Source organism: Pagrus major, chromosome 21, assembly GCF_040436345.1.
Source record: "Pagrus major chromosome 21, Pma_NU_1.0".
Classification (NCBI taxonomy): Eukaryota; Metazoa; Chordata; class Actinopteri; order Spariformes; family Sparidae; genus Pagrus; species Pagrus major.
This window is the reverse complement of record NC_133235.1, coordinates 21,968,434-21,992,357: the sequence shown is the minus strand read 5'-3', so window position 1 is coordinate 21,992,357 and position 23,924 is coordinate 21,968,434. Positions and strand designations below refer to the sequence as shown.

The 23,924-nt window shown below is 42.3% G+C and overlaps 2 protein-coding genes across 3 annotated transcripts; one reads left to right on the top strand and one right to left on the bottom strand.

Moving 5' to 3' along the window:
• The first annotated feature begins 1,268 nt into the window (after nt 1-1,268).
• Nucleotides 1,269-10,413, top strand: LOC141016351 (desmoglein-2-like protein). Its single transcript, XM_073490645.1, has 14 exons — nt 1,269-1,422; nt 2,582-2,704; nt 3,207-3,362; nt 3,462-3,603; nt 3,694-3,854; nt 4,127-4,261; nt 4,374-4,559; nt 4,658-4,929; nt 5,027-5,169; nt 5,258-5,479; nt 6,031-6,267; nt 6,602-6,729; nt 6,859-7,197; nt 7,397-10,413. The coding sequence occupies exons 1-14, from the start codon at nt 1,369-1,371 to the stop codon at nt 8,402-8,404; spliced, it is 3,306 nt and encodes a 1,101-aa protein (XP_073346746.1). The 5' UTR covers nt 1,269-1,368; the 3' UTR covers nt 8,405-10,413.
• A 5,145-nt stretch (nt 10,414-15,558) lies between these two features.
• LOC141016721 (tubulin beta-2A chain) lies at nt 15,559-19,566 on the bottom strand. 2 transcript variants are annotated; one of them, XM_073491247.1, is made up of 5 exons: nt 19,510-19,566; nt 18,968-19,076; nt 18,700-18,708; nt 17,748-17,858; nt 15,559-16,643 (listed from the first exon to the last, which is right to left on the bottom strand). In XM_073491247.1, exons 1-5 carry the CDS (start codon nt 19,564-19,566, stop codon nt 15,559-15,561), a joined length of 1,371 nt encoding a protein of 456 aa, XP_073347348.1. The 2 variants fall into 2 exon arrangements, with proteins under 2 accessions (XP_073347348.1, XP_073347347.1); XM_073491246.1 differs by lacking the exon at nt 18,700-18,708.
• Nucleotides 19,567-23,924: the final 4,358 nt, after the last annotated feature.

The following is a 23,924-nucleotide window of genomic DNA, read 5'->3' as shown; positions in this document are numbered from 1 at the left end:
CTGCATTTTCAGAATGTACGCAACCAAAAATTGAAGTTTTTGACTTTGTGAATCTTGGAAATGTGGTCGTGGAGACACCTGTTGTAGCGGGGGAACTATCACAGAAGTGGTTTGGAGGAAACTTTACAGGTGTGCAGTCGAGATTGAAGATAAACGTAATCCGACTCATCAGCACTGAGCACTTGTGTAATTATGTTGTAGTGACTAGTATGCACAGCTCGAAATGTCAACATGCTGGTGTTGTGGCTGGTTTCTAGTTGTAATCTTTTGTTGATCTTTTATCTTGTTTAATCTCTGTTAAATCTAGGATACCATGACTAAGAAACTTGGTAGCTTCAATCTCGGCACAAGCACGAGTCCAGCCACCTTTTCTCTGACATGCAACCCTTGTATTTGTCATACGCCACCATCGAAACCGCCCATTCACCTTTGTGCTCATACTGCTGAGAGAGAGCCATGAATGAGGAGCGATAAAATTGTCGATCACAAAACAACCGCTCTCTGAAAAAGTGTACAAACAGACGACACAAGGGCTGCAGACTCCCAGTGTGAGATTTGCTGTTAGATAACTTCACTACAATTCCTTTTTTTGCGGAAGAAATGGGTCCAATCAGACAAGATCATGTCCTCTCCCACACACCTTTGGACACGGGGAGTGAAAGTTTCATGTAACTTGGCAACACAAACTCACACACTGTGCCAATATTTACACACACACACACACACTCTCTCACTCCCCCCCCCTCTCTGTCTCTGGCAGTCCAAAGTGTGGTGACCCCAGAAACACAGATGCACTACTTGGGAATGTCACAGGCACGGGGGAAGTTTTACAGATGAGTGAGAAAGTTGATCCAAAAGCACTCCCAAGACATTTTTGTTTTTTTAAAAGCTGAATATCAAAATCATAAATAAATAAAGTGAGGGACATTTTATCTTCTCATTGACAAAAACAACTTTATTTTCAGCATTCTGGCTCCACAGTCACAACAAAAGCATGTCTGTCTCTGCCTTTGTTTAGATCCCACTCACTTCTGGAGTGGACTTCCTCTCGGTCCAGTCTACCTTTTTCTTCCCTCTCTGCCTGAGACAATAGACTACACACAGCTATGCACAAAGTGGACACACCGCCTCTTTGTGTTTTTTTCTCTCTCTCCCTCTCTCTCTCTCTCTCTCTCTCTCTCTCTCTGCCTGTTATCAGCAGTGGCTGGTGAGCAATCAACCCGAGAGAGGAACCGCCTATCGCTGTAAAAGTCCCTACCCCTCAAAAGGGTCAAAGTCTTGTACGAGACCGAGGCAGGACTTCAGATCAGACTCAACTTGACGCGATTTCACTTCAACGGGAACATTTTTCTTTTCTTTCTGAAGCCGATGGCTCCTCTGCTGAAATGCGCCGTGTTTATTCTACTGGCCGTCGTCCTAACGGTGAGTGAAGAACGACCCGACATGCCTTTTCACCATTGTTGAATTCAGAGTGATTATCGAGCTGAATAAGTGATCTCAAACAGGTGTGGCACCTCTGCCGTGTTGCGTTTGAGATCATCGGGATGCGTTTGTGCGTGTTGGCACAGTTAAAACAGCGGGATCAGAAGTAAATGAGTCCTGACCGTGTTTATGTGACCGTAAAGCTCTGTCTTTATTTCCTCCTCGTATTTATTTCCCTAAAATACAGGATGTGGGAAAACTTTATAGCCAACAAGTCAAACTATAGGGGAGATTTAAGCATTGGCACAATGGATGGTGATAATGTTGCGTAAAGAGACTGCGCATTTATTTATTTATAATTTATGGACTACAATAATATAATCATTTTGCTATGAGAAGACTTTTTAGTTGTGTTTTTAAGTTTTTGTATAAGTTTTGGGGAGCCCCATGTACTGTACTGAGGCTGTGTCCTCGCCACAGCGGCCCCGGGTTCGAATCCGGCCATGGATGCGTGAACTTGGGGTGCTCATGAGGCTGCAGCACCCCAAAACGAGGCTTAAACATATGCCAAATATACAAGAAGGCCCAAATGATTAAGAATTTGTCATTGACAGCATTTCACAAAGTTTATAAAGTTTCTCCTCACTCAAAAACTCAGTTTATTTTTTTTTTTAAAGGAGTCTGGGGTCTTTCTCTCCCTCTTCACCTCCCTGCTGTTGTTGACTGTACTTGATGAAGCTGCTTTGACCTGTGCTATGTTGGTTTTTAAGTTTGCCCTCTGCTTTAGTGCAAAGCGTACTCAAAATGTTGTAAATTATTGTCAGTTCATGTCATCCTGGCCACTCAAGTTAATGCAAAAACATGAATGTTGCGCCCCATTATGTCATTATTATGCAGACCGACCCCTCGGCACCCTCAACTGTGACTGACTTCCGGTGTCCCCCCCCTCTCTCATCCCTTTTCCTGTCAATCTACCTCTGCACTGTCAATAAAGCCATGAAAATGGTGAACAAAAATCATATATTACCCTGAGATGTAAAAGAAATAAGGTGTAAACTAATGCCAAGTGTGCGTGAGTCAGAAGCAACAATATGTCGTGATTTTGTAATTGTTTCATATGAACTATGATCAAGTTTTTCCTCCTTTTGTTTACCTGCAGTTTGTTCCAGTGACGGCGAAAGGAAATGGCCAAGTGCTGCGGAGACATAAGAGAGAGTGGATCGTACCCCCTAGGCAGCTGTATGAGGGACAGGACTACACCGGCTATGAGTATATCGCTATAGTGTGTACTTTTTTTATTTTTTTTTTGTCTAAAGAATTCGATTAAAACAGAAAGTCCTGTCAGTTTAGAATTATTTTACAAATGTTTACAGCAACAATCCTTGAACTAATTACAAGATTGTCAAGTTAATTATTGTGTCCACCTCCTCTCCCTTTGTGTTGTTCAAAGCCTAAGTTAGACTGTGAGTGTGAGTGCGTTCAGCTCACCAGACATTGGCAGACTTCCATAATGACTCAGATGGAGTATATGATGAGAAGTGCAACCTTTTCTGATATTGAGACACACACACACCTGTGTTTGATTGTTCTAAAGCGTATCTGGTTTCATACCTCAGCTAGATACACATGTTGCTAGGTTGCTAACAAACAATAATGCAGACCTGTGAGAAAACAGTTTGGATGAAATTCAGAAAAAGTGACCGTAAATAGTTATGATTAAACGCTTCGTTGTGTTATATTTCCAGATCAGGTGGATTCATTTTGTTTGTGTATTTGTTTTTCAGATTCGCTCTGATAAGGAGAACTACACAACGATTAATTATTTCCTATCAGGGCCTGGTTGTGACGAGCCCCCTATGAACAGATTCAGTGTTGACCGGGACACTGGCAAAGTCAGAATCCACACCATTCTGGACCGAGAGGAGATTTCCTCCTATCGTGTAAGAGCATATACATACATCCTTTTTGCAGAATCTGATGCATTACAGCCATGTCCTCAATGTTAAAATAGCTGTGTTATCTTTTCTTTTTTTTTTTAGTTAAAAGGTATTGCGAAATTCCTTAATGGGACCCTCGCTGAAAAGGATGTTTACCTGATTATTACTGTTCTGGATATCAATGACAACCTGCCAGTCATTACAGCACAGCAAGTTGGATCTGTCAATGAATCAAGTGCAGAAGGTATTTTAAGTCTTCTAAAGTGTATTTGTGCCATTTTATTTTACCTGTGCTGAACTGATGCATTGTTTCGTTCATGTCTGTGATTTCTAGGTACTGTTGTGATGAGAGTAATAGCTACTGATGCAGATCAAGAGAACACAATGCACTCCAAGATCAGCTACAGAATTGTGCAGAGTAGCAGTGCTGGGATGTTCACAATCGACCGTCAGACTGGAGAGGTCAGGGTTGGACAGAGGACTCTAGATCGCGAGGTGAGTCACTTGACCGACCTGAAAGTCTTCTTTTGTTGGCCAGTTGAACTAATTGTGTTAATTGAAGGTTTGAACACAGGAGTCGGGTCACTATACTTAGGTATTTTTGTGAAAAGTGTCTTAATTTACTTTTCGGTTACTTCTAGAATAGGCTTACATGCTTTAATGCTCCGAAAATGCGTCCATTTTCTCAAACTGGCCACTGCTGCAGTGCTGTATTCCCCCTCTGTCCGAGACGTTCTGTTTTAGCTCCTGTCTCTTTGTTTTTTTAGAAACAAGATACATATAGGTTGACCATAGAAGCGTCAGACATGGATGGACAGGGAGGAGGACTCAAAGGAACCGGAGAAATTGTGATCAAGATTCTGGACATAAATGACAATATTCCAACCCTGGAAAAAGAGTCGGTATGTGTGACACAATAACCACAGGCAACATTCCAGTTTTTCTTTAAATGGCCTGTGTAATTATGTTTCACAGTTGTTCTAAAGAAACTGGTGGTTTGTGTTTTAATTTCAGTATGAAGGGAGCGTGGAGGAGAACACCATCGGTGTGGAAGTGATGAGGATCAAAGCTCTTGACATGGATATGATGTACACTGAAAACTGGCTGGCTGTCTTTGAATTAATTTCAGGGAATGAGGCTGGCTACTTCACTATTACTACTGATTCTAAAACTAACGAGGGAATCATCATGATTAACAAGGTAGCCTCGTTTTTCTGAACTGAAATTGTAAACGGTGAAGTGAATGAGCCTGATTAAACAATGAAGGCTAATGTGAACTCCCTATCATGAATCCACAGGCGTTGGACTATGAAGAACTAAAGGTGCTCAACCTGGAAGTGGGCGTTTCCAACAAAGCAGAGTACAATTTTGGCAGCTCGCACACCTCCATAACTCAAAAAAGATACCCCATTAAAATCAACGTGGTCAATCAGAAGGAAGGCCCCCGTTTCCAACCAAATGTCAAAGTGGTGACTGTCTCTGAGGACCACAAGACCATCACCCTCGGCAAAGTCATCAGCAGATACGCTGCGATTGACAGTGACACACTAAAGACGGCCACCAACGTGAGGTATGGCCACAAAGTGAATTGAACTGCAGTTGTATAAACACCTTCATTACATTAACGGCTTATTTTTGAGCTCACATGTGGATTTTCATATTGATAGGTATGCCAAACTCCGCGACAGAGACAACTGGTTGATTATTGATGAGAGGACAGCAGATATTAGGCTGAATAAACTGCCTGACAGAGAGTCCAAGTTCTTGATCAATGGAACGTACTATGCAGAAATTATATGCATCACCAACGGTGAGTTCTGTACATATGACAGTTGTCATTATTCCCCAGTGGACTAACACGGTGCACAGCAGTTAAATATTAATCTCTTGGCTTTCAGATACTCCTTCAAAAACTGCCACAGGGACCATAGCCATTCAGGTGGAGGACTCCAATGATCACTGTCCTGAACTGACTACTAAAAGTCACACAATGTGCCGCGGGGATAGTGTCGTCTACCTCACAGCCGTGGACAGAGATGAGCGCCCAAATGCAGCACCATTTGAGTTCACTATGATTAAGGCGCTCAGCAAGGGGGAATGGCAACTGGAGCCATTTAATGGTGAGATTCCAATTATGTCTTGGTAAATGTCCTGAAAATCAACGGTAAATGAGAATTTGACCTAATCTTGTCAAGGTTTGCATTAAAAGGGCATTTTTTGACAAATTCAGTATTTTCGACTTTAAAAACATTCGATTTGAAAAGACTTGATGTTGATGGTGTCGATCATTTCAATGCCACATACGTGTTTATTGTTCATTCCATTGAAATAATTGCACACATTTTTATCACATTTTTTATGATATTTTTATTCTGCGCATGTTTTATTATTTTCTTGGGAACAGCTTTATAAAAGACTGCCTACCATGTAAGCCTTCCAGTTCCATGGAGTCACTGGCAGGGATTGCTGAAACAATCAAAACAGACTGAAGCATCATTTATTTTATTACCCCCATCTTTGCTTTTCCTGCCATAATAAGTCTGTCTTAACAACGGTCCATCTTGGTTTTATCACTTCTGGATAACGTAAAGGATGGGTTACAAGGTACAAACAAACTTCTTTATAACTCGTGCAGCATGTTTTTAAAAATGTTGGTCTCATCTTCTTTCAGATACCACGGCCCTTCTGCGGAACCATGCCAAATTTTGGCCAGGCTTTTACAAAGTGGCAGTGGACGTCAAAGACCAGCAGGGAAAGACATGTGATGAGGTGCAGATGTTGGACATTACTGTGTGCACCTGCGACGAGAACACTAAAGCCTGTCGGTCGCGCATAACAGACGGTCCAGGAGCTGTGTTTGGGGCTTCAGGTATCCTGGTACTACTTCTGGGACTGCTGCTACTGCTGTGTGAGTAGAGTATAACTGTCTTCCTTTCTCTCCCTTGCTTATTTCAATAAGAATCATTAAATTTTCCCCGCTAAGTTGCCTCACCATACATGTTGTAACGTGCTTGGAGAGGTACACATAAAAAGAAGGGGTGGGTCACAGGCAGTTTTGGATTGAGAGACAGAGAGAGAGAGAGAGATCATGGATTACACAACTATTTGGTCATTTTTTCCACTTGAGTTAAATCCCTTTGATGAATATGAGCTATTCACTGATTGATGGTTGGACTTAATTTGGCCTGACAAGTATTCTTTATAAGAATTTCTGTTGACATACTGTCAAATGTGTGTTTCAGTGGTGCCCCTGCTGCTGCTGTTCTGCCTGTGTGGAGATGCGGCAGCTGTTGGAGCTTTCAAGTCCATTCCGTATGATACTAAGCAACAGCTGATCCCGTATCACACCGAGGGACAGGGTGAAGACAAGGTACTTTGATTAGCATAGTCTTGGTATGAATGGGTCTGTAACAATACATATTTTTACATTTTTTTAAAAATAAATTAAATTAGCCTGAAATGCTGCATCTCCTGACGAGATCTAATCTCTTTCCCACAGGATGTTCCTCTTCTGAATATCCCAGTGGAAGTTGATGGTGGCCAAGTAACTACCCAGAACATCAACACTTATAACCGGGGGTACCACGGAGGACTGGCAGAAGTAGGCGGCTTACCCTTAGGAGGAGCAGCCTCAGGTGGTGCTGTAAAAATGTCGACCTTAACAGCCGAGAACATGCACCAGTACAACCAGTATAACTATTCCGGTGGGCAAGTGGAGACGGACTACACAGGTGCTGGGATGATGACAGGACAAGAGCATCTTTACTCCAGATACAGGACTGGGGCCTTTGATGGGATGGCCCTGTCTGACGAGTTCCTGGGGGAGTATTATTCAAGTGTAAGTATATAAAACGTCACTGAAAACACCAATCTGATCAAGGAATAATGGTTTTAAACCAAAACTTAACCAAAAAAGCTTTTTTATATATATCATACAGCACATTAGGACAAGTAAAAGCTGTATCATACAGTCACAATCGAACTGTTAAGTATAATTGACTTTGTACTTAATATATTCTGGTGCTATTTGTTTACAGAAATCCAACCATGCCACTCAACAATCCCAGCAGAAGGATGCTCTGGCTATCTATGACTATGAGGGTCAGGAGTCCCTGGCAGGTTCTGTAGGTTGCTGCAGCCTTCTTGAGAATGAGGATGATCTTGCGTTCCTCGATGATCTCGGGCCCAAATTCAAAACCCTGGCTGAGATCTGTCACGGGTCAACCTTGGTGACTGAGTCTGTGGATGCTGGGGTTTCTATCTCGCCACCCAGACCAGTGTCTCCTGCCAGGCCCTCCACTTCCACCCACACGCATGTTCACACTCACAGAGAAACGATCAGGGACAGGGACCACGCCAGCATCAACACCCTCAACACCTCCAATGTAGTGTCTGGATCCTCCGCCATCGTCCAGGAAGAACGTATCACTGAAAGAGCCACTGTTCCCAATGTACATGTCCAGGACAAGCTTGTGATTCCCAGTCAGACGATGCTCATACAGCAGCCCACTATGTACTATGCTGCCACACCCATGTACGTAGTCGACGCTAAGCCCCAAATGGTGCTGGTCTCAGGTGGCACCCAGCAGGCAGTGGGTCAAGTACCAATTGGCCATGTTGGGATGACTCAAGGGCTGGTGCAGGTTGGTGGCCTCCAAGGTTCTCAGGGTGTGGTCCTTGTAGATAGGCAAGTAGGAATGGGTGGGATGACAGGGCAGGTAGCACAAGGCCTTTCACAGGGAACCCTCTCCAGGACCAGACAAGTGTTGGTGGAGAACGGGTCATCAGGTGGAGAGCAAGTCGCACACATAGCACAGGGCTTTGTCCAGACAAGACATGGGTCTGCTGCAGAGCAAGGGTTGGAGGTCAGAGGTCAAGGTATGCAGGTGAAAACTCAAGGTTTTTCAGTAGGTTCAAGTGGTTCTGCAGGGTCAAATGAAGAATTTGCAATGACAGCCACACCCAAGATACAAGGAAGCCAGAGAGTGGTTGTGCAACATAAGAAGGTGTCAGTGAGGAATATTGAATCCAGCACAGTAGCGTAAAGCAGCACTTTTGTTCAGCATATGCACTAATTATGATACGTACTGAAATATATTTCAGTATACTAATAGTACTGCGATAAATAAATACATTTATGTTCATTCAGATAGAGAGAATGTAGCTAATTGTGGTAACACTGCTAAAAGGACAGTTTGGCCTGCTTGACCAAAAGTGCAAGACTGTAATTATATATGTCCTCATCTCATGATTAACACTTCTGCCTAAAGTAGTTAAAACAGGGTATTGACTACATGACCATGGCCATAAAAGGCTTTGGATTTCTTCACATACTTTACAGTATTAGTATAAAGTATAGACTTGGGACAAAGCAACAGATTTTAAGAGGCATTCCATCATTTATTGAAGTTTTCCCTCTTTATTCAGTCCCAGGATTTACCAGTTTTGCACCAAATGACAGCCCTAAAAGCACTGTATTTATTTCAGGTACACAACTAGCATGGCTTCAGTTGGGGAACACCCAGGTAAACATTACAGAGCTCAACCAGTCTGACCAACAGCGTATACAAAGAGACCGTAGAAAAAGTCGAGTACAAACAAAAAAGGCTATATGCCCCTCCATCTCACAGGGCACCAATAAGTAAGTGTCAACAACGTTATTTACAATTTGACGATCCCTTTCTAGTCCCGTTCGAAACCTGCCAGCTGGAGAAGGAAGGGACGCACTTCACTGGTTGCAGCAGGTCTTTATATTACTGGAGGCTGCAATTAGGGAACCAGTTACGAGCAAAGCACTCACCTGCGCAATAAATTACCACCAAGTCACAGCTCAAACAGATCTGCACCTTAATAAGAAAGAGAAGAAGCACAAAACATATTATTTACTAGTATGCGGAAAAATAAAATAGGCTGCAACACTAGACAGCTCGTGGGAACATTTAATCTCTAAGCCAGTGATGACACTTATGTGCTCCTAAAAATCTCACAAGGATTTTATAACCTGTGTGTTAGAAGCCGACAGCACCTGAAAAATGGTCTTGTCATTGATTCGTATCTTATGCTCAAGTTTTCATGACATGGCTGATCATTTTCGAATGTGTTCATGAAATTAGTTCCTAATCCTTAATCACGCACCAAAGTGCCTGTTGAAATGCAATATAATACATTTATAGTGTAAATATAATGATACCGTCAGCCCTTAGTCTTGAGAAGCACACAATTGTTTTGAGAGAGGTGGAACAAGGTTTCTGTAGCTTTTTTTTGTTTTATTTAGTGTGGTGTGATTCTTCTTTGTAATATTTTAGCATTCAGTCATGCCACAAACTGTTCTGCTGACCTTGAGAGTTTTTAAGTTAGTTATACTGTAACCAGTGTGGTGCTGTTATATGGGTGGCCTTCCTTGGAAACTAGATAAATGCTGCATGTACTGTAAAACCTAGGAAAACACCCTCCGCAACGCCAAAGTGTTTGATTTAGCGCTCCAAGAAAAGATTGGACTCCTTTTATCTGCTGACTTTTTATCACAGTCATTACAGACCATAAACGGAAGAAAACAGTACTCCACAAAGTCTCTATTTTATTGTTGCACTTGTTTTTTTATTATTTCTACAGAACATGTTCTGAATTAACCCAAGTGCCAAAGCTGTAAAGATTGTGTATAATGGCCCTATTTTTTACAAATGTACAGTGTGCCATTATTACCAGATATACTTTTAAGATGATGTTTTTATTGTGTGAGTGTTTTATGTGTGGGTTTGAAGGTAACATAATTTGGATACGTGGAAAGGTAATCAAGGATGAGCTTGCCAAGCACTGACAAACATTTGATAGAATGACACTGTTTGATATTGCCGGTCTTGCTTTGATATATATGTATTATCATCTCTAGTATCTGATGCTGTATTTCTTGTTGCTGCATGCTGTGCTATGGCATGTGTTGCTTTTAGAACAGTGCACTAGTAAAGTAGTGGTATTAGACATGATAATGATGTTTTCCTTGTATTTTTCACCTGCTGTGATAATAAAATAAAATAAAATAAAATAGAAAAATAAAGCTGTTGTGTCGACCCCGTTTTTTCTGATTTCACACGACCCAGATATGAAGAGATAATGCAGGAACATGTTAGTATTGCATATCAGAAATCAGATATGACCTTGTGTGGATATTTCACAATAACGAGTAGAATACATGGAAATGCATATTTGAGTTTTCCCAACACTGTTGCGTGTATTAAAATGGAACTGCGGTGCACACCTACATGTATGTTGTAACAAGGAAGCAGAAAGGGCAGAGGCATTAGTGTTTCATTCAAATGACGTGTGTATTTGTTTGCACTGCCTGTCAGGTGTAAACATATGAATCATTTTGCTGTAACGCTCTTTCGCAAAATCGTTCGATAAATGGATGTGTTGTTTTGACACGCAAGATGTGAAATTCTTTATCCTAATCTCTATGATGCCATTTCCTCCACTCACAGTCAACTTCCCTACTTCAACTACAGACCAGCAAACTCTTACTGCTGTTAGCTATGTGGCTGTTAGCAGGCACATGCGCATATAGGCCCTCGGGGTGGAAAATGTAATTAGGGTTGTAGTATAATGTGGAATAGGTAACTACTATCAATGATAGTCACGGAGTCACATCAGCAGCGATCAACATGTTGAAATTCCGACCCATGACTACTCAATTTCTACGTTATTTCATGACTCCTCGATACTCATGGGTGGAACCACACCCATCTTCAAACCCAACCTTCATTTTGATCTCAACTACGCACTTGTAAGGGTTCCTGAATTTCCTGATTTAAAATTAAATGTGGGCCAGGGGCTTAAACTGTGTGAGTCCACCCCCCTATATCTGGCCTCCTCGCCGGGATCGGGTCCATCTTCGAACTTAGCCTTCATTTTGATGTCAAACACTCTTGCACTGTTGTGATGCTACTGGGGCGACAAAATCTGTCCACAGACAGACAGAAAACACTCACGCTCCAGTTGGTGTCTCCTGGACCGCATTTTGCCACGATAACACACACATACACACCCGCAAACTCACAAGGTGAATACATTATCAGCAACTGTTTCGGCATAGAAATACACATTCTCAAAACTAGGTTGCTGTTCTCTGAAAGTCCTCTCAATTTTCATTTGTCACTGAACATGTCAAACCCTCATGCACGGCTGTGATGCTACTGCTGACAAAATCTGTCCACAGACGGACATAAAACACTAAAAATTGCTCCTGTAGTAGTTCACGTTCCAGTTGGTGCCACTTCTTGCACTGTTCATTCACTCAACACGACTTGTGCATGTGTTTACGCTGGCATTTGCGGTCTAACATGAATTTGCCAACGGCTGGCATCGTGGCTGGCCACAGTGTGTTTGTCACACCTAAATTCCTATTGCTTTTTACAAATGGAAAACGTACTGTGCTCTTTGGTCTGACTTCTGCTGTTGACGCAACCTTATCTTGATGGTTGCACCCAGGGACACACCTCTCGAGAAATCACAAGAACACCCCAACCAAATCAACGTTCGCCCACCTTTCACTCAAGTGCAAAGGGGGTAAAAAAGTCATCAAAATCATCTGCTGATTTTAATGCAATACACAGAATGGAAAGGCTTAAGAGAAAAAAGGGAGGAAGAGGAGGGATATTGATATTGGTTTTGGCATATATGTTGGTCTATACAGTTCGCACTGCCAGTCAGGTGTAAACAAATAAATCCTTTTGCTGTAACGCTCTTTCGAAAATGGCTCGATAAATGGATGTGTTGTTTTGACACACAAGATGTGAAATTGCTTATCCTAATCTCTATAATGCCATTTCACCCACTCGCAGTCAACTTCCCTACTTCAACTACAGACCAGCAAACTCTTACTGATATTCTGTCAATGCAACTTGTAAACTGTGATTTTCTTGTTCTTTTCTGTACATCTACTGCATGTCTGTGCATCCTGGGAGAGGGATCCCTCCTCTGTGGCTCTTCCTGAGGTTTCTTCCATCTTCTTCTTTTTTCCTGTTAAAAGGTTGTTGTTTTTTCCATCTAAGGGTCTAAGGACAGAGGATGTCATTCATTGTACAGATTGTAAAGCCCATTGAGGCAATGTGATTGTGATTTGGGGCTATATAAATAAAATTGATTTGATCTACTGCTGTCAGCTATGTGGCTGTTAGCAGGCACATGCACATATAGGCTCTCAGGGTGGAAAATGTAATTAGGTTGTAGTATAATGTGGAATAAGTTACTACTATCGATGATAGTCACGGAGTCACATCAGCAACGACAGCGATCAACATGTTGAAATTCTGACCCATGACTACTCAGTATTCATTTCTACGTTATTTCATGACTACTCGATACTCATGGGTGGAACAACACCCATCTTCAAACCCAGCCTTCATTTTGATCTCAACTACGCACTTGTAAGGGTGGGACAGGGGCTTAAACTGTATGAGTCCACCCCCTTACTTCCGGCCTCCTCCCTCCCATCTTCGAACTTAGCCTTCATTTTGATGTCAAACCCCCATGCACGCTTGTGATGCTACTGCTGACAAAACACTCAAAATTGCTCCTGTAGTAGTTCACGCTCCAGTTGGTGACACTCCTCGTATTGTTCAATCACTCAACACTCAACAATTTGTGCATGTGTTTACGCTGGCATTTGTGGTTTACAGTGAATTTGCCATCAGCCAGCATTGTGGTTCACCTGGGTGTGCTTGTCACACCTAAATTAATTAATTAACACCCAGTGACACACAGCAAAATCAGCATTCGCCTCCCACTCATGTGTAAAGGAAGTAAAAAAGTTTTGATCATCTGCTGATTTTATTGCAATGCACAGAATGGAAAGGCTTAAGAAAAAGAGAAAAAAGGGAGGAAGAGGAGGGATATTGATGATGGCTTTGACATATATGTTGGTCCATACATAAAAAAAGAATTTGCAGTACAGGAAATGTGTCTAAAGGAGTTTAAAAGTGTCCAGCAGAAAGTTGTTTACTCAACTGAAGTGAAGTGGGAGCAAACAAGTGCAAAAGCAATGCACAATCCACAAGTATGGTCATATGGTGGTTTGGCTCTCTCGTAAAGTAGGTCAAATGTCACATACTGCCCTTTGGTTCTCACTTAGCCATGGAAGGATGCACAAAAGTCAAAGAACAAGTTCTACCGCTATCTCATCTGTCAGACAATCAGTCTTTCAGTCAGTAGACAGGGGTATGTTGTGGGTTTGATGGTGCACAGATGAAGGTGATGTATATAAAAATACATTAGAGTTCGTATGTCCACTGCAGTTCTCTAATGCATCTTCTTTAAATATCATCCACGGTAAGAAGCACGCCACTGTTCTAATAGAAAATGTGAGTGCTGGCCACAGAGGCCACTCAGTCACCTCATCAGGGCAGGTGAAGAAGGTAGTTCGTTATCTCTCTGTCACTGTGGTATGTGTCCATCTCTGTCAGAGCAAGAATGAATCAGTAATGAATCTGGGGACGCGGTAATGACTCAAGCCAGAACTGGTTAGACAGTAATTAAAGAGTAAAGGAATATCCAAAAGAGAGGCTTCTTTAACTTCCGTTTTATTGCTGTTAGCCAAAACAGATATGTCCTCCAGATAACACGTCAGCCCACAAACATATAATTTGTAAGACTTACTGGCATCCTTGAGGTGGTTTGACTTACAGCTTGGATCAGACCTGTAACTCTCTGTTCTATCTCGCAAATATTTTTTTCTATTTTTTCTCTCACGGCTGCACTGCTCCCTCTGGTTTACATATCTTCGAGGATTTGCTGGTTTGGCCATCAGTCATGTCAAAGCAGATGTTTTCCATCAACCGTCAAAAATAAAATTCTTGCCTTGACAGCCGTGACTTGGGTGTGGCTGGAAGTGTAACATATTTCAGCTCAATCGCTCTGAGAGAGCTGTTCAACAGCCAGCCGCCTTAAGTGTCTGGATACCAACATAAGCTCAAGTGTTTGTCGTGAAGCCCAAAGCTTCGTATCAACATGTTGCATCATGTCACAGTCCTGGTGTGCATTACGTTCTTAGATTGCCGGTGATTAATGTGTGTTGTGAAATCCTTTAACTTTCTCTGCGTTGTTTATTGTTTCTAGGCTACACCCTGATTGTTTGGACATGCGCCAATCTGATGCTGCCGATTAATGCAATAGAAATGAAAAAGATTTCACAATGGTCTCCATACGTATACGAAGCTCAAACTAGATTCTTCAGGTCGTCTGGTTGCTCAACTTCATATATTGCAAGATGTGTGTTAAGAGATTATTAGTCATCTTAAAGGAACTCCGTGTCTAATGTATAATACTGTCAGCAAATTCCATGAAAAGACCAAACACTATAAGGAAGTTGTCTGTCCTTAAGTGCTGTCAGACTTCCTCACCCTGTCTGTTGCACTCAGCCACAGGCCTTTTCTTTCCAACCGCAGATGTAAATATTTAAAAACAGGTCTCATGTATCTTTAGGAGTGCTGAATAATTAATAACTGGTTACCATGGTTGAGCAAAAGCTACTCAAAAAAGAGTAAACAGTGCATTTGTTGGGGGCATTTTGTGTGCTAGTGAATATTTACTGCACTGTCCTTGTGGGACTGACTCAAACTATTACTTCCATGTTTATTGTTAGGAAGGAACATGTCACCTGGTGCACCTGGATGGTCTATGGCACAAAGGAATAAGCTATATCGGGCTTTTGGATACACATAGAATACTTAGTACAGGTAGCAGCAGATTTTTGTTGGTTTTGGGGTTCAAAACCTCAACAATCAACTATCTTTTTCCAGAATTGCCTTCCCTTCCTTCAACATAGGGTGACAAGAGAGCAAACAGATCATACATTGCAGCTAAAACAAGGACAGTTTTGATGTATGAAATAAAAACATGACATTAAGTATTGACCAGACTGGATCTTTATTTCAAGACTTGAGATAGTGAATGCATGTTGAAGTGAATGTTACAAAACTGTATTTTGGACAATACTTATTTTTGATACTAGCAAAGCATGACTTGGAAAACCCATTTCTATGGTTCTTGCATAATTTTAGCTTCTAACGCCACTCGTGATCTTTGTCAGAAGAAGCCATATCTATCTGCAATATAATTTCGGCTAAACAGCAATATTTTGTCAGCACACTGTGATAGTTAGTTGAAGAGGGACTGGTTCACTCAGTGTCAGGTCAGTGTTTTACAATCAGTGGCGAACATCGTGGCGGACTTCTTCCTCATCCTCCATTTCGTCTTCTTCATATTCGCCCATCTCATCAGCGGTGGCGTCCTGGTACTGCTGATACTCAGACACCAGGTCGTTCATGTTGCTCTCGGCCTCAGTGAACTCCATCTCATCCATTCCCTCTCCGGTGTACCAGTGGAGGAAGGCCTTGCGGCGGAACATGGCTGTGAACTGCTCAGAGATCCGCCTGAACAGCTCCTGGATGGCCGTGCTGTTGCCGATGAAGGTGGCGGACATCTTGAGGCCACGGGGAGGGATGTCGCAAACGGCCGTCTTGACATTGTTGGGAATCCATTCGACAAAGTAGCTGCTGTTCTTGTTCTGCACGCTCAACATCTGCTCGTCCACTTCCTTCATTGACATACGGCCGCGGAAGATGGCTGCCACAGTGAGGTAGCGCCCGTGACGGGGGTCACAGGCCGCCATCATGTTCTTGGCATCGAACATTTGCTGTGTAAGCTCTGGCACAGAGAGGGCACGGTACTGCTGACTGCCCCGGCTTGTGAGGGGTGCAAAGCCCGGCATGAAGAAATGTAGGCGGGGGAAGGGCACCATGTTGACAGCCAGCTTACGGAGGTCAGCGTTGAGTTGGCCAGGGAAGCGGAGACAGGTGGTCACCCCACTCATGGTGGCTGATACCAGGTGGTTAAGATCTCCGTAGGTGGGTGTGGTCAGCTTCAGGGTGCGGAAGCAAATGTCGTATAGGGCCTCATTGTCAATGCTGAAGGTCTCATCTGTGTTTTCCACGAGCTGGTGAACAGAGAGAGTGGCGTTGTAGGGCTCCACCACAGTGTCGGACACCTTGGGGGAAGGCATGACGCTGAAGGTGTTCATGATGCGGTCAGGGTACTCCTCGCGGATCTTGCTGATGAGCAGCGTACCCATTCCTGAACCTGTGCCTCCACCCAGTGAGTGGGTGAGCTGAAAGCCCTGGAGGCAGTCGCAGTTCTCGGACTCCTTCCTCACCACATCCAGTACCGAGTCCACCAGCTCAGCTCCCTCGGTGTAGTGACCCTTGGCCCAGTTATTTCCTGCTCCACTTTGACCTGCATGATGGATGTAGTGTTTAGAGACAAATCATGTTGGGCAAATTATAGTATTGCATACTTTATAACAACCTGGCAACCCTAACACTGTTTTTAATGTCTTACCACTAATCTGCAACGCATTAATAAAGCAGATATTAACTATAGGTAAATCTAATTATCTAGTCAGCCCCATGCCAGTGGAAAGGCAGGTGGAGTTTCACAGTCCACAAAACATTTCTGGAGCTTCACAGCAAAACAGCAATGGAAGAAAAAAAAACTGAAAATAAACAGAAAATGGCTCCATACAGCTTGTCCAGTATAATCCAAGTCCCCAGAGGCCCAGAGGTGCCAAAGTGAATTAAAAAGATTTTGGTTTAAAAAAAGGGTTTTAATGTCTTTTCAAATCGATGTGGGATCTTAGTGCTTCCGAAAACTTGGATTAAGATGTATGGAGCCATTTGTTTTGTTTTAAAACAAGTCCCCATCTACTTCAGTTGTTTTGGAGAAGGCTGCAAAGCTGCTTTATTGTGAAGAAATGTTTTGCGTATATGAAACATCCCCGACTTTCCACCTGCAATGACTGAATTTTCATTTCTGGGTGGACTTACTGTATCTTTTAAGTTATTTATTATAAATGAACAAATCTGAAAATTAAACATGAATCTTTAGTACTAAATGTACATTTGCTCTTTGGCTCTTACATGGTCAGGATATAGTAATTTATATTCCTTGTGAGTTATAATTCTTTGGGTCAGAATTAATTACCTATATTATCATAAGTTCTTTTGGTTGTGTATTTTCTGGTGAGGAAAAATAGAAATGAGTCATTCAGAGTTTTCCGCCCCTGTATCCTCACTTGTGCCCAGCACTGCAGCATCATCTCCTGGTAGATTTCTTTTTCGCTGAGTCACCACGAGAGCTGTCTCAGTCTGACACAGCTGCACATGGACAATGCATCACACTGCTGGCACATCGCTGAGAGGCTGCACCGTACAGTGCTCGCAGGTGAAACTAAGCACAGCTTAACAGGATGTGACAGCAGCTGCTGACTTATACACATATTGTACGGATGTGCGGTTGGTTCAGGATGAGCGGTGACACCAAGATTTATTGTTCGCTCACCAAAGACAAAGTTGTCAGGTCTGAATAGCTGTCCGAACGGGCCGGAGCGAACTGAATCCATGGTACCTGGCTCCAGGTCGACCAGAATGGCACGAGGCACAAATTTGCTGCCTGTGGACGAAAAAAGAGCAAAAGATAGAGGGATAGAGAGAGGTAAAGGATGGAAGGGTGGAGTAGGATATCGACAGTCTCGGTGTGCATGATGTCAGCACATTTGTAGGGAACCAAGGAAAAAAACCCTCCATATTAAGAATACTGATTAAAGGAATATTAATACAGCTGTGCCGTTTGGTAACGTTCTCTTAAAGGAAACTACAGCCTATCCATCAAGATGGACATTTAAAGACCGCTTCATGCATCCTATTGTTTGTCTGTTGCACTTTCGTCTGCTCCACCCTCTCTGTCTGTAACCCCTCTCGCAAGCAAAAAAAGCTTCAGCATGCTGCACTGCTTATTCAAGACCAGTGGGGCCTTCAAAATGCTGATCCCTGCAGAGTCAAACAAAGGTGCTATCTTCCCCCTTCTATACCTGTTTTCCCTCTCTTATAAGCGTCTGTCTGTCCTTAACATTTATTCATGGGATGCACAGTCAATTCACATGCACTATGACCCAGTAGGTGACACTGATGCAAGCGTGCAACATGGAAACAAGGAATCAATAACGCCTGCTGTGCTGACATAATGGTGGATATGCTATTCAGGCCCATATGGCCTCCAAAGCAGATGAGTGGACGCTGTTTGATCTCAATCCTGGCTGCACATGGATTGAGCTCTGCACTGACTTGTCCTGTTGTGAAGCACTGGACACACAGCAGTACCGAACCTCACTGTGTGACTGTTTCAATGTACAGCAGCTGTGGGGAAATGACACACGACGCACACGGGATGACCTTCAACATGCCATGCCAAGAAAATCAGAGCTGTGGGTCAGTTATACAGAGACTGCAGATACCTGTACTCCCTATAGAGAGAGAGACAGAGAGAGGGAGAGAGACACAGAGGGAGACAGAGCGATGGAGAGAGAGAGAGATTTTAGCAGATTCACTGTCCTAATTTTTTCCTGCACTCATGGTGGGACCTACTTTCCCCTTGCAGCTAATTTAGGGACATTCAAACGAGGTCTGTGTAGCGGTAAGGTCATGCAAGGTTAATAAGCAATGGAAACAGCACACATGTGTTTTATTTGAAACAAACTTTGCTAAATACATATAGTTTTGTACCTGATGCCTCATTGTAGTAGACATTTATCCTCTCCAGCTGCAGGTCACTATCACCTTGGTAGCTCCCGGTGGGATCGATGCCATGCTCATCACTTATCACCTCCCAGAACTAAAGATGGGGACAAACATGATCATGATATGAACTTGAGTTGTTTCACCAAAACGTGCTGTGAAGACGGATAAGAGCGTCGGGTCTTGTTTTTTTTTTTTCAGTCACTGCGTATCTGCTTGGAGAGAAAATGACACGCAGCAGCAGCAGCAGCGGCAGAGGGAGGCCACATCACTGCAGAGCAAAGCCCAGCCCGACCGAACCGCACCCTTGAGCAATGAACAATTAATATCCAAATCTCAAACTTTCTGTGAAGAGAAATTCATCTATTGATCTCAAAAAAGACGCCAAATGAAAGGTTAATCGTTCTACATACAAATCCCCCCGGTGAATAACACGTGTGGCGTTACGCATTGAAAAACAAAACAAAACAACAATAAGGCTACTCCATTAATTCCCCATCTTTTTAAAACTTAATTGATAATATCTATACCTTCGCCCCAATCTGATTCCCACACTGTCCAGCCTGGATGTGAACGATTTCCCTCATGGTGCGCTGCGGATGCGGGCAGAGAGCGTGTCTCGGCTGTCTCGACTTCACCTGCGTCCAGTCTTCAGTCTCTTGCCGCTGTGTTTCTCAAAATCAGCGCTTGCCTCATTTCCAGGTCGAGTGTGGAGCCGGCGAGATAGATAAACGTGCTGCTGGTCAGATGACGTCGCGCACAGCGCAGCATCCCTGTATCCCCGTCAGCCAATAGGAGCGCCCCGGTTTGATGCAGTGGACTTGGAGGATCATGCCGCATCATCCCTCCTGGCTGTACCCTGACATCACCCTGTCCCATGCAGGAGAAATGTTGCCTTTCTACTGTATCGCTGGATGGACTGAGCTTGTTCTGTGAAGCTCGGGTAATCGTCAGACTTTATCAGTAAAATCCTAAAAATGTGCTGTTTCAATCAGGGCTGAGTGGTGTGCAGCTATAAGCTGTCCTGTTCAGAAGAGTTGTCTCAAATTGTAGGTTGAAAAATATGATCTGATTTTCTGATTAGATTAGATATATAACCCGGACTATAAACTCATAGATGTTCTTGTTTTAGCTTGAATAATGCAGATAAGATGAAAAAACAGGGCCGTACTAACTCTCTCAGGGACCCAGGGGCGAAAATGATATGTGGTCCTTTATAAAGCCAAAACCACACCCCACCCATTCATGAAAAAACAGATTTTTTTTTTTTTTATGCTTCCACCATGTCCCCAGATTTGCTGCATTTGTGAGTGATGTTCTGGGCGGTTTTAATCACCCGCTGTAGAGCCTTCCTCTCCTGGGCCATGCACGAACCACTCAGGATGCTTTCTATAGCCCCTTTGTAAAAGTGGACCAGAATCTTACTCTGGATTTTAGTTTCCATAGGAAGTGGAGCCCTTTTCTGTGCTTTCTTAACCAGGGCAGTGATGTGTAGTGACCAAGATTAGTCCTCAGTGATGGTTTATTCCAAGGAACCTACAACTGTTCACCTGCTCCACCTCAGCTCCAGGACAGGGGTCTTTGTGTGCCTTTGCCTCCTTTGTTTCTAAAATCAACACTCAGCTCCTCTGCAGCTGTGATATTTTGATGAACCATAACATTGTTGAAGGATAAACAATCAAGTGAGATATGAAAACTGGATTTTTAAAAGAGGGCCCTTTCTGAAAGACAGCTCCTAAAATTTGGATAAAATGTAGGATTCACCTTGGACACGGCCGTTAATTTTCCGTTTTTATCCACAGCTTGACGAGGCTTGACAGCCGGTCCACCACTTTGATCCAGACAGAAATATCTAAAAATAGATTAAAGGTATACGGGGCAGCATATCACCAGGATATCTGCAAACTAATGCTAACTGTAGCTGCCGTTTGCTAGTTAGCTCAGTTAGCCGTGCGGCTAGCGGTCAAGACTGTGAACTTGGAGCACCGCAGGAGTGTTGGTGTTTACATCTTAAGCAAGGGAGCTTTGGCCCGGGACGGGCTGGGGCTAGGGCTATCTGGTTAGCATACTAACTGCAGTAAATATCTCTGTAACACAATACAGAGACGTCTTAATGTCAAAACCGTTATTTATTCACGTTCTGTTGATAGTTTTAGGTACTTTTTGAATGTTTTCGACTAAAATTCTTACATATTGAGATATATATTTGTTTACCTCTCGTGCCACCATGATGTTCAGATCTGTGATGAGAAGTGGATTCTCCTTAAGTATCAGATTGTCATCAAATTTGTCCAATGGCCAAATATATTTGCAAGTCACCTAGTGTTTAGATTTAATTTGCAGTTGTCAGGATGCCAACATGTTAAAAGTAGATGTTGAAAAATTAATAATAATAATATCTGCATGTAAGCATCGTCACTACGAGCATATTAGCATGTTGACGTTAGCATTTAGGTCAAAGTCTCTCTGTGCTAAATGGCACAGAGAGACTGTGAGAGACTCATCAAGCCTCGTCAAGCTGTGGATAAAAACGGAAAACTAACGGCCGTGTCCGAGGTGAATCCTACATTTTATCCAAATTTTAGGAGACTCATGACTCAAGACTCTCACATTATTGATTTCTACTTCAGTGAAATTTAGTTTAGTGCATTTCACCAAACAAATGCAGGTACCACTTTATAATAACCAGCATTAAAGCAACATTATGTAACTTTTTTTTTACATTAAAATTACAGCCTCACCAAATCACACAAAATGCTAATTTCTACATAATGATGCTTTAAATGTGTCCAATATTTGCAACAGAACATTCACTTAGTGGTTAGGTGAGCATCTGCATCTTAGCATTGTCACTGTGAGCATATTAGCATGTTGACATTAGCATTTAGGTCAAAGTCTTCTCCGTGCTAAATGGCTAGAATGACTCAGGATAGCATTGTTCATTTTGGCTTTAGGGAAGCATTTCAACAAACAAATGTGGGCAGCACTTTATAATAACCATCACTGAAACTAGTCATTTTACTGTTAATAAACAAAGAAATGCTTTACAAACCATTTATTATGCAATTGTTTAGTGTTAAGTTGCAATTAAACTTTGCAAATGTGTGAATACGGTGTAGTTCTCTATAAACAGTATTTGGATGGCCTTAAAGTTGCAATTAATCTTTATAAACATTAGCAATTGTTTGATAAATGATTAATAGAGCATACTTTACCATGTATTTATTATGGTTAATATAAAGTGTTACCCTAATGTGTATTAATCCTATCGCCACAAAGTTATTACCGCACAGACAACCTTCAGGATCCCTGGGGCATGTCTGGAGCATTTGCTTTTTGTCTGGACTATTTGCTTGTTCTGCTCCGTTGGTAATCCAGCTTTGGCTACAACCCTTGGGATTTCTGCAACCCTGTTGGATGAGTACAATAAAGCTGTAATAAAAAAACAGTCATGCATCCCCTGTTTTTCTTGTCTTTAAAAAGTGATCTTTAGATACAAAGCCTCAAGCCAGCCCAGTCAAATATTCCCTATATTTGACTGGGATCTACTTTTAATAAAAAATCCATGAAAAGTCTGAAAAATGAAGGACTCACTGATATCCACAGTTGATCAATAAATAGTGGTTTATTTTAACAACAGGTATGGCTTATATACAAGTGCATTATGTCTGTTAAAACAAAAACAAAATGAAACCAAACAATTGGAAATTATAAATGGTACAATCCATGGTTTTTACATTCATTCAAGTCTCTCATCGAGAGATTCTGAGTCGCACGGTTGAGAGAAGCAAAACCTGAAATGTGTACACTGGGGACTTCATGTCTCTGAGACTTATCTACCAAGTTCAGAACTATTCACCAGTCCATTATGATCTATGATCCTTCATCTTATCAAAACTGGGTGTCCAGTCCACACATTTACTATTTACAAAGGCATAACCCATTCTTCTTCTTCTTTTTTTTTTTTTAATTTTTTTTTGTTGCTTTTTTTATTTATTTTTTTTGCTTTTCCACTGTCTTCAAGTCTACCCTACCGCTGGTGCTAACATTGCTTTGGATTGCTTTTACTTTAATTTTTACTCCAAATAAAGTCAAACCAAATGCTTACGGGTGTCATAGCTCCAATCAGCACCGTTAAATAGCTGCATGGGAGTTGTGAAGATGGAAGCAACAGATCTCAGAGAAGACACTGGATGTATTGTGCTGTGTTTTTTGTCTTTACACTGGTGTTGCATGGGGCTTTTTTGGCAATACACAGTTCAATTTCTGCAATATGCACATTGAGACAGAGAGACAACAGACAACGAGTACTCCGAGTGATGTGACGATACCGACCACTGCAGTCACCACACTCGCTACAGCAGATGCCAAGAAATTCCTCATTAAATCCAGTGTCAACATCCTGTTCCACAAAGTAGATTACATGTGGGTCTATTGCAAAAGTTAATGTGTGTTTCTGTAGTCAAAATCCCACTCCACTTTCCCTTTTTTTTTTCTTTTTTTTTTTTTAATGTCAAGACGCCAAGCTCCACCAATATTTGACATCACATGATTGCAGGGCATTGTGCTTTGAGGCTTAGCAGCATGGCATGTTACACATTTAATGGTTCAAATGAATCTTTCACTAAATGGAAGTTCGTTGACGCGATGACCGAAAATAGAGCTCTCGTACTTGCATTTGAGGGAAAAACAAACACAGGCAGGTTTGCTCAATCATTAGCAGACCAAAAGATATGTAGCTTTTGTCAGTGCACACTTTGAATTTTGGTGAGTAAAGTACCTGTAAGGCTCTCGTGAGTGTACCACAAGAAGGTGTGAATAACAGAAAGTCTTCTGTCAACTCCTGAATGACACCCTCATAGATCACCAATACTTCCTGGATGAATGTAATATGGTAAGTGTGGGAGAGTTTAATCACATTTGAAATGACAAGACATCATTCAGT

Bases quoted from the DNA above. Each gene is read 5' to 3' on its own strand.
- LOC141016351 (XM_073490645.1), top strand. From the start codon at position 1,369: ATGGCTCCTCTGCTGAAATGCGCCGTGTTTATTCTACTGGCCGTCGTC. The intron at 4,930-5,026 runs GTATGGCCACAA...TCATATTGATAG, and splicing joins AAGACGGCCACCAACGTGAG to GTATGCCAAACTCCGCGACA. The intron at 5,480-6,030 runs GTGAGATTCCAA...ATCTTCTTTCAG, and splicing joins GCAACTGGAGCCATTTAATG to ATACCACGGCCCTTCTGCGG.
- LOC141016721 (XM_073491247.1), bottom strand. From the start codon at position 19,566: ATGAGGGAAATCGTTCACATCCAGGCTGGACAGTGTGGGAATCAGATT. The intron at 19,077-19,509 runs GTATAGATATTA...CCCCATCTTTAG, and splicing joins GGAATCAGATTGGGGCGAAG to TTCTGGGAGGTGATAAGTGA. The intron at 16,644-17,747 runs GTGAGCGAACAA...TCCATCATGCAG, and splicing joins ACCTGACAACTTTGTCTTTG to GTCAAAGTGGAGCAGGAAAT.